This window comes from Vanessa cardui, chromosome 17 (genome assembly GCF_905220365.1).
Source record: "Vanessa cardui chromosome 17, ilVanCard2.1, whole genome shotgun sequence".
NCBI lineage: Eukaryota > Metazoa > Arthropoda > Insecta > Lepidoptera > Nymphalidae > Vanessa > Vanessa cardui.
Window position 1 is genome coordinate 6,547,243 of NC_061139.1, and position 15,240 is coordinate 6,562,482.

Below are 15,240 nucleotides of genomic sequence, written 5' to 3' on the forward strand. Positions count from 1 at the left end.
TTAAAAAAAAAAACAACTTTTTTTGCAATAGGTTTGCTAAATCATTTTCATTTTTAATCGAATTACTTTTACATATAAAAACCTGTTATATAAATAAAAATATCTCTGTGTACATTTTACCTACATGTATTCATTCCAATGATTTATTTTTATATTAAAAAAAAATTAATAATGAAACATAATTATTGATACCTTCGTGTTACGTTATCTCGAATACTTACAGCAGAATATAAAATTACATTATTCTCGAGTTTCTGCGTTCATGAACTACATTTTTTTGATTTTCCTCAACTCCACGGATCTGCTCGTTTTATTATTAAATAATGTTTTATTTTTATATCTCCAGTTACCATTCAATATGTCATAGATACAACATAAGAAGATCAATTATCTATAAGAATTAATGTGTATAGTATTCTCAAACTTTGATAATAATATTACAAATTGAGTAACCTATTTTGCTGACCCTTTGGGAACATTCGTAACATTTAAGTAGGTTGGTGTCTTAAAAATATAATTTTTATCAATATTTCGCAGAAAAAATTTAAAAGAGAAAATATGTAAACAACATTCCGATATACCAATGTATACGGGCGCACGAAATTCGAGCGCTCAGTCATGTGTGTTCTTATATTGATAAAATATAATTATAACATCGCGGAGCAGAGGAAAGTGTGTCAGTCGGCCTGTCGTCGCTCGTTTAGGCGACCATACATAAACTGCCACACAAGTGAAAGAGACTGTCACAAATTAATAAATGAAAGCAACATCCCATTTTGTAATGTCAAGTCAGGTAAATGGGAATAAATCACATCACAAACTGATTTGTTTTGATACGTCAAACATATAAATTAAATTATTTATTAAATAAGCATTAACGATTTATTAACATAACTCGTTCTTCGTTCTAATTTTTATTGCGTAATAAATTAATTAAAAAAATAACGCCCTGAGATTACAAATGTAACCTACTTTTTCAATGTTTTGGTATTTTAGAAAAACCCGAATCAAATATAATGGAAACTTTATCTGTTTTAATTGCGAATCGTGCTATTAAGCGTTGGATTGTAGTAGATTGTTATCTATATAAATGTATATATGTAATACAAGACAAAAAGTTCACGAGAGTACATAAGAAATAGAAAGAAATAAAAGTACTTATATATATAAGGTAACAAACAGACACAGGGTATGTTCCGATCTGACCTGTCTTAGTGACTTTTCCCTTCAGACGGTAGTGTTTTAAATTTATTAAACGTTAATCAACTTCCGGTTAGATAGTGACAACAATAATTTGAACAAAATTAATGAATTTTAAAGAAATAAACTTAAATTACATTTAATGCCCTTGCTTATTTATGCATCGGTCGTTTTTTTTTTTCTCAGTATAGGAATTTATTTACATTCGCGTACGTGAAAATCGGTCAATCACTCATTATCCCCTTTTTCGTTGCGCAACTAACACGTGTCTTGATTCTAAATTGGCAACACTAGAATCATGATGATACACGTACGGGACAATCTTAATCTTGCCAAATTCTATGGGCATGGTGACCATATAACATCAGGGGGCGAATTTGCTTATCTGCCGTCCTGGCCAAAGAAGGGGTTTTAATTGGCATTTACTGGAATAGGCTTTATGAAATTTAATAATTAGTATAAAGTCAATTTGCTTGTTTCTTGGAACTTCACTAGTCTCGCCGACCGCGGTCTACGATAACAGCACTTTGATGTTATTTACTGTGAAATTATTCGTAGAACTTAACATGATTAAGTAGTTACTGTAACAAGTATAAGTAGTATATTATTTGTGTTATTACATTGTATTGAGTTTTATTATGTATTATATTTGTATATTCACATTTAGATACAATATGGAAAATATAGTTTTAAATTTTTCTTATTTTATTAAGAAAACCAAGAAGAATTTCTTTTCTCTGAGATATAGCCATGATAAACGTATCGTAGATTTCCTCCATATTTGTTTTGTAGTAAGCAAACATATACATATGTTCCTGTGATTATTAAAATTTAACCTCAAATATTATTGATAGATTTTAAATATTTCAATTAAAAGTCAAAGACTTAATTAAACGTTATAGTAATTTTCACAGAAATTCGAATGAGCACAAAAGTGCTGGGAAGTAACACGTCACCACAGATAAATATGAGAATGCGAGGAAACAAGATTAGTGTTCCTTTATAGTAAAGAATAAAAGAATAAAAAACAAACCGTAAAGCGTTTTATTATAGGTAACTTAAAGAAAGATTTTCATTTGTATTTTAGTAAAAAAATTACCTTTTTAAATAGTATTATACTAGCTAAGTGTTTAGCCACTTTTATAATTGAAAATTGGTTTGATATTTTTTTTACATAAATAATAAAAATCTGAAGACTAAAAGCAATGTAATTAAAGCATTTGCCCAGCATTGTAATATGGGCTTAAATTATTGATTCCGATTGATATTTGTTTTGATTCCGATTTTTTTCGAAATAATATGAAATAATCTTTTATTTCTAAGATTGCAATTGACAAATGTTTTGTTGACATAGTTTGAAGGAAAATTGACGTAATAAATTATGTGAAACATTTACAATAACATACTGGTACATAATTGGGCATTTCAAAGAAATATATCCAAAGTCCGCTTTAAATAAATAAGTATGTATCATTTATAAAAGCGAATAAACCTTTTTACTTACAAGTTACAACGTTGGATTAGTTAAAGTTGTTCGACATGACATTTACTAATAAGGTGTGCGTAATGGTTATGTTATGCGAGCTTGCGAAGAGCTTCCGCCGTTGGGAGGCTTAGTGCTGAATCGCATTAAGCTTCACAGAAGTAGAAGGCTATACCTTATTGATATCTGTATAAATACGTTGTTAGGTTAGTTGCAAAGAATAGGTAGTTTATATAAAAAAAAACAATCATAACAATAATCATTATTTTGTGTGTTTCCCTCTATTTTTGTCTCCAATAAAGACATTTATTATTAAAAGGTTTGGAGGGATTTTCTTCAAAACAATTGTTTATTTGTCCATATTCAAAGAAATCCTTGTGATTTATGAAAGTATTAAATAGAACTTTGTTCATAATCTGTTACCCTAATACGATAATACGTTTTTAAGGATCTGTTGGTAAAAATAACGAAAGTATCAACCAGAGTATCTTTCTGCCTCTGGATGTATCATTATTTGTCTATCGTTTAAAGTGTCTAGACGTCTTAGATGATAGACAAATAATAGAAGTCTTCCACAGATGATTATATATAAAATTATAGGTTATTTCGGAAGCAATTTTCTCCAATCAATTTTCAATTCATTATTAATCCTTAGTCGGATAAATATGCTAGTTACCCTGGGTGTTCAATCTACATTGAAATTATCTTTCAAATTAAAATACATTTTCGACGATATCATATCAGAATACGTTTCCAAATTACGTTTAACCAAAACAATCGTTCGCTGCGAAACGGGTGGTCGGCGCTCTGTCTGTCACAATAAAAGATTAACCTTGATAGTAAAAATTACTTACACTTGAATCTTTAGGCTAGTACATATTTTGATTAATATTTTATAATAGTACAACGAAGCAAAATAAATTGTACTTACATTCACATTCATAACATTTCACACATAACAATACTCCTACAACATAATAAATAAATAAATCATTTCTTTTTGTTTATAAATAGCACTCATGTGATGTCGGTGCGTGTACTAGTGTATTATACTACAGAGACTCTATTTATAAAACATAGCTCAAAATAAAATACTAATTTTATGTCATCTCTGACCTCTCGTTTCTTCTGATTGTGTTATGTAACTAGACAATTTCTAATTTTTTCTTAGTTGATTTGATAAAAATCTATTATGAAAATACGATTCGAGAAATAATAACAAAACGATGTAGTAAACAATAACTAAAAAAAATAAGATATCAATTACTGTTATTGTTATCGCGAGGTGTAAAAATACGCCCCCTTTTTGAACAAAAACTCGAACAATTTATCGGTCTTATATGTTGTAATAGGAGTGGGTTTTAGTATGTTTAATAATTAAAGATACAGGTACTTATGAAAACCAGAGTCGATAGTGAAAATAAACATATCGACCGGTTTCTAAATCCAATTAGGGCTAAACACTTTCATGAGTCTCGTTCTAGAACATGATTCTTTTCTACTGTGTATGTGGCCGACTTAATATAAACACCAACTTATCTAAATATATAATATACAAAAATATTTTTATCTTAATATTTTTTGTTTAGTTGTTAAATTCACTATTTAATAATAAGAAATGAAAATGATGTGTAATATTGGTTAAGTTTGAAAGAATAAAATGAAATTGTCACTAACTTTTAGACACTAGGTTGATGACTCGAAATTTATTTTTAATATATTCAAATATATGTTAAAATCGAATATTGTACCATATAATTATGAATATTTATGTAATATTTAACTTGTTAGATAAAACGTTATTTTTGAATTTAACGACTGTACAGCGCCATCTACTTATATAACGGAACATCACGTTGAATAGCAACAAAGTTACATGTGTATGAAATAATGTACAAAAATCACGCGAGATGGCGTTGTTCAATAACTTATTTTGTTCAACCTTTTAATACCAGATGGCATTTACTTAGAAACTGTGTTTTTACACATTCTTTTTAATTGTAATTAAAAGCTTTTAAGAATTGCTCGTAGGTATGAAACAATTATTCAATTTAAAAATGTATATTGATAAGTTGTAAATCATCAAAGATTACCTTACTGGGGAAAATTACATTGAATTAGTATTAAATCAGAAATCAGGCTCCTTTTGTGTGAAATTATTGATTAATATATTTTTTATGTCAGTTCAGTTACCTAATATAAACAGGTAAAGAACGTTCATTACCGACCACAAAAAAAAATCGTAATACCAGCACATACTCTACCAAAGCTCAACCTTGAGGTACACTCAATAATTTCAAGTTAGCATAACAATATAAGCTATACAGTATACATATTATATTTGTGAATATAATTACCCACACTTCTTTTATTTTTTGTTTTATTTCTATACTTTTCTGCACCTGTATATTTATAAAATTTGTAATATTAATTATTATTTACCAATCTTTACTATATTATAATAATACGGTCGTAATGAAGAAGCTTAAGCATTTATTTATTTTATTTAATACAAATGAATCTCACATAGTAAGTACATATTTAATATGTATTTATTCCGTATTCAAGTTGTCATTTTTTTTACGACGCACTATCAAGATTGTTCTAGAATTTTTTGGGCTAGTTTAAGCTAATGTGTGAACTGTACTAAATTCTTACTCTTGGTAATAAGTAGTTTTATTTTAATATCAAGTTTTTTGAGTAAATGAGGTGGCATTTGTGTTGAGGTAGTTGATCCACTATGATTTTATTCTCAGATTACTATTTGAGTAGGAATTATTTTTGCTAATTACCTAATTTTTGAATAGATACCAGCGGTTCAAATGAATATAACATTTTCATCATTGATTTCCTATTTCAGAACAAATTTTAATTCCCTTAATTCCAATTAACGTTTGGTTATATTAAAGACGCTAGTAGAAAGTATAGTATTTATTTATTGTTGGTTATATTTTTATATTATTACCCTGAAGGTTACAAATCTAATTTTTTACAATAATTTTTAAATTTCGTTCTCTTGTTTTTTTTAATAATCCGTTTGCGCGGGAAAACATCTTGTATTATTTTATACAGCCACACCAATGACGTTCTAAAATCGATTATACTTTTACAAAAACGGATACACTAATTATATATTTAATAAACTCATATTTGAGTTTATTAAATATATAATTATAATATATATGTATTAGCATAAATAAATATTTCTAACAGTTATAAAATGGAAACAATTTATATTTAGATTTTTTTAATGTCATTTTAATAGTTATTATTTTCTGACACTGAGTTTATTTTATTTGGTTACTTAAACAATAAATTTATTTTTAGATAAAGATAAGCAATACCTATGATAATATATTTGTTATACATAAGTTATTTATATTTGCATTAAAAATGTAAATAAAATATTAGCATTAAGAAGTTACAATATGGTTTAGCATTGCCTAGTACATAGTTACTTGTGGCATAATTAGTTTATGAGTACCTATGTATGTATTTTATGATATTTGATGATTATAGTTTCTTAATGTTTTTCAAATCACGTGAAGTTATTGGTTTAATCTCGGTATCGTTTTTAATCAAGCTATAATTGTCTGTCGTATTATTCGTGCCTTGGTTGTATTTTACCCATACCATATTTCAGTTCTATCAAACACTTAATATCTTGAATCACAAGCAAAAATATACTCTAATATTGAGGAACGTCATTTGTTGTATATTATTTTATCATAACCAACGTGTTCATCAACCGGAAAAGCTGTAGAAGGATAATTTAACGCCGGTTTAACTCGTAAAACAAAACAAAATGATCTTCCCTCGCGTTCGTTAATATCAAAACGCGTTGGCCGTGTAAAACTGACTGCTTCTTGTTGGACGGAGCTCGTTTCAGTTTTTTTACCTCGTCGAAGATATATCAACGCATTATCCTGTAGGTTCGTTTTGGGCGCGGCGGCAGATGTGTGCGCGGGGAGGAGCGCGTGCGCATAACTCGGGCGTGACGTCACGAGGGACGGTAAAAACTCCATGAACCCGGACAGTCAAGGCCTTCGAGACTTGCATTTACATGTTGCTATATACAAACGTGTTATACGATTTCTTCGCATTTATTAGCTGTATCGGAGAACAACGCTGCATGCCGAGAGGTTTATCTTTTGTTGTTATTTTTTTTTTGTTTAAGGATATAGAGGATTTGCAATAAAATAAGCTAACTTATTATTGAGTTTTTATAAAGAGTGGTTGTTCCAGTCATTCTTATAATAGTGTTTTCAAGGCTTGATCTTAGATTATAAGAACCTCGGCTATTATAAATTAAAAAATACATCACGAGCTTTGGGTATATTACGAACTTCGATAGGATAAGTTTGAATGGGAAATAAAACGAACATAATACATAATATATATTTTTTTTATTAATATTTGAAGTGTTTGACATCGAGCTCTTTAGCTTTGATTTCTATAGACAAGTGGCTTATTTAAAGTTATTTCTCATAATAAATTGTATAAAAGATATCAAATATGAAAGTATAAAATACAAGATTTTGCATTTGAAAAAATAGAAGTACTAACATGAAACATCGTTGCGTAATCTATCACGTACATTACTGCTATGTCAATAACTTATGTGTGTAGTTTTTTAATTTGAAATTATGATAGAAGGAAAACATACACTCATAAAATTGTGTTCAAATGAATTAAATATCGCTTTCACATCAAATATTTTAGATTGTAAGATTCCTATATATCCCTGTTTATTTCCAGTGTATATTTTTTAAAGGCCCACTGTTTCAATCGTTGCTGAAATACATTTTATGGACACAGTGCCGTTTTCTTGTACATAAAATGTGATTAACATGTACGTGGTGTCATCGTCGTCATAAAACAAATTAAGTCTGCACATATGTAGCTATAGAATGATTTTTTGTTATATGTGGGTTGACCAGCCTGTATTATAGCAACGTAGAGAGGTCTTTGCAACAGTTTTTGAACATAGGCCTACCACAACAGGCTGTTACTCTGTTAATTTAAGGAATAAAAAGATTCAGTTCAGTATTCATGCTATTAGGTTATTTATACTTGATAGTGTGTTTGTTATTTAATCAAGGTTCTAAATATCTGAGAGGAAACTCATTTGATATCAGTTGTCGGAAATTTTTGATCGCTATTATAGCGAATAGTATCGGTAGTAAGTGGAAAGTATTGCAGTATACGCAGTTTTGGGGTTATTACATTTGTTTTTGCACCTTTTAAATAATAGGAGGTTATGCAATGCTAATTTTACTTTTTAAAGTCAAAAGGTGATATGCGACTTTGACTGTGATAAAGAATAAGTACTTAATATTTAATGTATTGAAGCGTGTATCCTATACGCATCAAAATAGCGTACCTATTACCGTTAGTAAGATTTCAACATTCCACGGATGGATACAAAGTCAGATTCCTTCACAATAACATTGCTGTTCAAATTAACTAATTGCAGTTATTAAATTGACATTGCGTTTATCGATATCAATTATAATATATCACAAGAGATATGATTTAACTGTTTTTATTTCGGAGAAAAAAAATACAGATACCTCAAGCGGCCGTTTGTTTTTTGTGTCGCAGCTGATGCTCGGGGCAGATTAGTTTCGAGAAATCTAAAAGAGAATAACACACGTCACTGTAGCGTAGATAAATTTCGTCTAGTCGCGTAATAAAGCATATTATATAAAGCTAATAAAATTTTAATGCCTGCATGTTTTGTTTTCGTACCGAAATGGCGTGTGTCATTATGGAAATAAATTTCTACTTAAGATATTATCAGATAATGGAATGTTACAGTGCAATATAATTTAGTAAAACTTCCGAGTATCGTTGTCGTAATACGGACATTTGAAAGTTTCTTCATTAAAGCTTTAGAAACCATAAATAACAACGTATGCAAAGTTGTACGTTATAGTGACGAAACTCAACAAAAATATTATTAATTGTAGACATTATTTTATTATGTTATATTAGTCTTTATATGTTACGCAGGAAAGTAAAACTATTTATCGAATATAATTAACATAATCTTCTTTTTTCAGGTGACGGTATGGGGTGGCAGTACTGTGGCAGAAGTTGTTTGCGAAACATTACACGAAGCAGGCTTAGCTTTGGCTGGAACGCCGACTGGACCGTTATCAGCACCGTTGGATTTACCATTATCTGAACCTCTGCCACCACCCACAATGGCTACAGCTCCGCCCACAGCGTTACTGTTCCTTGGAGGATCGAAAGCTCCAGTTGAGCCTCGTGCTTCAGCTATGTCCTTGGAAGGAGAAGTACTGGTAGTTGAAAATGAACCTCCGCAATGGGATGGAAAGGATCTTGAAGTTTTCTTGGCATGGGAGAAGATTTATGGTAAGCTATAATTGTAGTTACATGGTATTCATACTGGTGTCTTTAGCACTGCTACTGATATTTATACTGTACTCAATTCATTAAGTTAACTTATGTTGCACACAATTAAAATTTATATGCTTCACACGCTTATTATTCTATTTTATTATTTGCTTACCTTAGAGCTTCAAAGAGCCGTTATTGCCCAGTAGTTAAAAGACGTAAATCTTAATCGAATATTCTGCGTTCAAACTAGGTAGGTAGGTAAGGTAGGAAAATTGATTGCTTGCCCAAATCACTGAATTTTTAGCCCAACATTTCTCTTACTTTACTTTTTATCATAGACTTTGAATAAAAACGGTTTGAGTGAAAATTGACATTGTTTTATAATAATTATTGATAATCAGGTACGGGATCTATAATAATATTTTAAATGAGAATGTCAAAGAAAATCTTTGTCTGTCAGTCTTTCGAATTTTTTGTTGCTCTTTTACGGCCAAACCACTTAACCGAATTAAACCTATGAAACCTATAAAAAGCAAGCGAAGCCGAAGGCGACAATTAGTATAAAATAAAAACAGTACAAAAAACCCTTAAATACATCTGAATATTATAGTTATATGTATATTCAACAGAAATAACATATAGATAAAATAATGCCTTACTATATTAAGATTGCATATCATGTTGAGTATTCCACTGGCAACCGTGCGATGTTTGTAGAAAGCTGTTTGGCAATAATGAAACGCGCGTCCCATTGTCCGGTAATCTTTCGCAGAAACGACTTGTATGCAAAACTAATACAACTACCGTGACAGTCATATTGATTAAGCTCGGTTGCTCAGCTATGTCGCTTCTAAAGTACTAATGGTGATTTTATAAAGGTACTACTCGTGAACTTAATCCATGTATCAATTTAAATTTACTGACTGCACTCGCTTTATACAAAACCCTTATATAGTTTCGTATATGTACTTTAAAATTAGGAGTAACCGTTCTCTCAATAATTTCGCTTATACATATATGTCGCTTTTGTATTAACTTAAGTATTTAAACAACTTTAGGAATCAATGACAACTCTTATTTAGATTCTCTTAGATGGTACTTGGTTTTATCCGTTTTGAACATGGATTTATCTGACAGTATAACGTGATATTAGGGCGGTCTCTCACTGGTATTCGATTGTATTGGATCAGTACAGATTTGAGAACTTAGCTTTATAGCGTGCAACCTGTAATAATACAATTTGTAACATTTCATCAGCAAGAGAGATAGCATTACATTCATATGGAACATTGCATTCATTCAAAATGAATACTCGCCAGCAAAGTAACCTTCTGTTGCGTAATGCTCAAAACTGCTTCTTAGATTTACACTATTTATATATGTGCTCAACACACATTTTTTTCAATTATATTTTTTTATATTCTTTCACGAATATACTTGATATCAAACTCAATAAAACAGACTTTCCTACTTTATAATATTACTATAGATCATATAATTATTCAAGAATATAATTAACCAATTGTTTTTAATTTTTGCAGCTTCAACATTATTTTCTGCGCTTGAACTCTATGGGAAACCTCTACTACGAGCTGCCGTTATTACCAAAGAAGAATATCATTTACTATTTTACTACCTTGAATCTGTATCTGAAGCGAGTGATGCCCTTACGCAAAGAATGAGAAAATATATTGATTCTGGTCTACTTAAAAATAAAGAGGAATCAGACAGTGAAGAGAAGTCTTTAGAAATAAAGGACCCAGACGATAATCAATCTAAAAGCATATTAAATGAACTTCTTCAAGAAGGAATACTATCACAACAAGACATCGACTTATCTTGTGCGGTGGCTACTTCGGAATGCAATGAAGAAAGTGGGACTCACAAATTAGAAGATGACAATCGATCTAGTACTTCTTCGCTGTGCTCTTCACTTCGTAAAGTAATCGTTGACATTCCACTGGATAATTGTGAATCTGCCGTAGATAACTCCACCGTAGAAAACAGTGACAACATAACGACAGTCACAATAAGAAGCGGTGGGCAATGTTGTGCTGATCACAGAATATCAGCTGATATAACAGAAAATGTTTGGTCTAATGTTAGGTGGGACTTCTTAAATCCTGCAGATTTTGGATATGATCAGGTACCAAACGTAAAAAGAAGCCGATCTGAATCTGCTATTACACCAGTTGTCAGCAGACGTAATGAAGAGATTTATGAAACTTTACGCGACGACGAGGGTGAATCTTGTGGAAGTATGACTCCTTATGAATCAATAGAAGATCTTTACGATTGCATAAAGAATACCGTATATAATAATATGGCGGCTGAAGAGTCTTCTCCTTCAACGGAATGTCATTCAGAGCCACAGTATCCGGACTTTTACGAGAAGTCAAGTGCTACTCGACAAAGCTCTGCAAGTAGCGAGAAAAGTGGAACCTCATCCGCGTTTCCTTTTTCGAAGTGCGGTTCCAGTAATTCCACGGGCGCATATACTTCTTGCGAATCCACAAGCGGAGTTAGTTCATTTATTCCAAAAAATATACCAGAGGTACTGAAATGCCGCGAACTTCCACCTCCACCAGCTGAAAATGAATTGAACGAGAGCAATATTTTGCTGAGACAACTTTTTCTGGGTGAACTCTTGGATGCTTATGGAGAATATCTATCCACATATCCATATGCGAGAGCACTGTTGCGGCGAAAAACGCGTCGTGACGAACACTTCGCGGCGTTGGCTGACATAAGGCGAGGAGCTGCAAAATATAGTATTGGCGATTATCTGGAGCTACCGGTAAGTCATAACATAACTTTTAATTAATTACACTTATGAATTGAATACATATGTATATTATGTAATTGAAAATTGAGAAATCGTTTCTCGTTACGTATGCAGTATATGTAAAAATCTATAACAAAGAACTCCGGAGCGTAACTGATTAAATTTCGTCACAGGAAAAGTCGATGCATTCAAAAAGTGTAATGAGATGTAATCGTTTCTTTCACGCCTTTGACCTTAACCCAAACGTCCATATCGACGTTGGAATGAAAAGTTTGTATAAAATGTGGTCATTATGTTTAATCGAGAACAATACATTATACGAAGAGCATTGCTTGGCGGATTGATTCAGTGTGGGTTTGATGGCGGCCGCGCGACAATGATACGCGCGCCATGCGCACGCGCCGCTATTCAATGCTAATGGGCCGGAAGAGTGCCCATGTAACTCTCTCTCAGTGATTACAGGCATTGTTTTCCCACCGCTTCACCGCCGTTTCAGGTTCCTTTGATATTGATGTCGCCATATTTTTCGTTTAGGTCGAGTTATGCTTTGCACTCATTTAAAAAATATCTACATAAATGAAACTTATAATCTTAATAGAAAGACGTTAATGTAATAAGTCTGTATTATCGTAATTCTATTTAAAGTTTTCATGTCCCTAGAGGTCATAAGTTATTTTAGGTTATGAACTTTGTTCTTAAGTATTTTGATGAATATCTTCAGTATTAATGATGATATTTATTCGAATCCATTTACACCCGTCGGGAACTGCGTATCGAGTACCAGATTATGCTATCACTGAATTCAAGTATTTATTTAATATTAAAATTAAAAATAATACATAAAGAATTGATGTGTCCAGGTCACTCGGTAATGTGAATTTAATATCATAGGCAAACAACATGTTATTTGTTTTCATCCTATAGTACATATTGTGAATTGTGTGTCTCCCTTCAACCCTTAAATAATGGTATTCTTTTCTTTTTTGTTGGTTTTATGCCAAGGGACATATCTCATTGGATTGGACGACTCGTGTTTCGTAGACTATCAAGGGCAGAGTAGAAAAATGCGTAACTAAATTACCATTTAAAAATAAGCGAATGAAATGTACACATTATTTGATACCTACTTGAAGTCATTGCAGAAATTAGCAACGCGATTGCATGGTCGAATAAAGTTATAGAATCGTAAACCACCCTAAAATAGTAGTCAAAAATTTTCAATTCAGTGTACGTGAATTTTGATATATTAAGAGTACCATATATCATACGAGCAGGTTACCGTAACTCTAAATTATGAATTTAAAAGTTCCGCTGCAACCTCTGCTCATTTCATACGGCCATTCGTGATTCAGATTGTATCAACGACACTCGAGTATTAACGATTTGTTGAGGTTAGGGTTGATGACACTTTAATATAACTGTTACATAATTTATCGTTTTACTGTTTATATATTTATTTGACTTTGAAATTCAGTAGACATAGAACTAAAGCATTCAAACGCTACATAATGTAATGAATACTTTCCTAATAATATACAATTTTACATAAGAAAATACACGGAATGAATCAGCAATAAAATACTTAATTAAAATATAGATAGATAAAATAATAATAATTATTGTATTGCATGGCTATTAGTATTATCCATTTAATTCGATTAGCAGAAAACGAGCCAGTCATGTTGTCGCCGATGCAACTCAGATTGTTAGAGTAAGTAAGGTGGGGAAATTTAAAATTTTTAAACATTTCTACCATTTCTAAATAGGTATATCATACTAGTAATGATGATGATAATATCCTCTTGACCGATTTCGGTTACGACGCCTGTTCTCAAGGTACACTAGCTTACAGAGCAGGTTAAATTATAAGAGAGTGTATAACAAGAGTTTAATTTATAGTACTAACGTGTGTGTATAACAGGATTCAGAAGTGGTTTTACGTGCTTTCGGAAACACCAAGGATTTGCCATATTATGGACTGATTTAAAAAAAAATTACAGCAAAACACATAGTTTGGTTTTTTCCCAATCTTCGGATAAATTGCCGGACTATCATAAAATCCACCAGGTATATATTATCTTTAAATTGTAGTCATTTTTAGAATTCAAGTGTTAAAGGACAAAACGTCTTAAAACTTTATTTTATTACAAATATTCGGTTTAATTTTCTTTATATAATTATTTAACATGACATTGACACGATGACCTTAAAATATATTTGCAAACAATCGTCCTAACAAAAGTTCATTGTTATAATTTGTCGTGGCTTTTAAATGATATCAAAATGATAGGATTGGGTCATACCTTTTTATTTACTATCGATGTTTATGAATTCGATTTTAATAAATATTATATTTTGATCTATAGAAAAAAACATTCGATATATTATTTCGTGAACGAAAAACATACAAGAAATTAATGCAAGACATTCATAATTGTCAATTATTTTAGTGTATACTTAAGTATAATTCGTCTTATATCAATCGAAAGATACTACGAATAAAAAATGTTAGTCGAATACCGTTTCGACCACACATGATACAAGTGAACGACGAACAAAAACTACTTAATATCATTATAACTTTTGTACGACAACTAGCCTGACGGCGGCAGTCCTTTTACGGTCCCATAGATACAAGTTACTTAATTTTTTGTAGTTTTAATTATTCGGTTAATTTAATTAAGGATGATGGCCAGTGTCTTCGACTTCGACGACCTTTGTCACAAAATTGTTTCTCTTGACTAATCAATTTGTTACAATATTGTATTAGATGGAAAAATTTTGGGTCTAAAATTAGAATTTCTTGATTTATATATACTGCTTGAGTCAATTAGACAGCCAGTAACTTATAAAATTAAAATATTTACTGTACAATGTAGAAACATATTGCTAAAGTTATTGTTTCTTTTAAAGAAAAGTATGCATAACAACAGTTTTAAAATACATTTTAGTTCATTATGTTATAGTTTTACTTGTTATTTTATGACAACACTGACTCATTTTTGTGACGTAATCTCGGAGCAAGTGCCTTGGGTGCCCGGCACGCCTACATTATTGTGCTGCATCGCCCACACGTTATTGTCATCAGATCCAGAGGTAATTACTTAAAATGCCAAATCATTAAATTTGATTGTGAAGGTTACTCCCAACTTCCATATTGCCAAACCCCTATTGTAATACAATAGTAAGTACCAATTAGTTTTTTCACGACGTTCGATTATTGCGAATACGACGAAGGATGAGAGGGATCGTGACAAAATATTTAATAGTTAAGAGCTCCAATTGGGTCGATGGCCTTTTATATCTAACATATAAAATTGTAATTGCAACGCTTCGAAAAGCATATTTGCAAAAACATTACGTTAATTATTTTTATGCAGCGGTAAATATAATATAATAGGCTTGA

General features: G+C 31.1%; 1 protein-coding gene across 1 annotated transcript in view; it reads left to right on the forward strand.

Annotated features, from left to right (window-relative positions):
* Positions 1-15,240, forward strand: part of LOC124536820 — a 112,663-nt gene that overhangs the window by 30,085 nt on the left and 67,338 nt on the right. The window contains exons 2-3 of the mRNA XM_047113439.1: positions 8,749-9,064; positions 10,591-11,846. Coding sequence (XP_046969395.1) covers positions 8,749-9,064; positions 10,591-11,846 — 1,572 coding nt within the window. The remainder of the gene's footprint in view (positions 1-8,748; positions 9,065-10,590; positions 11,847-15,240) is intronic.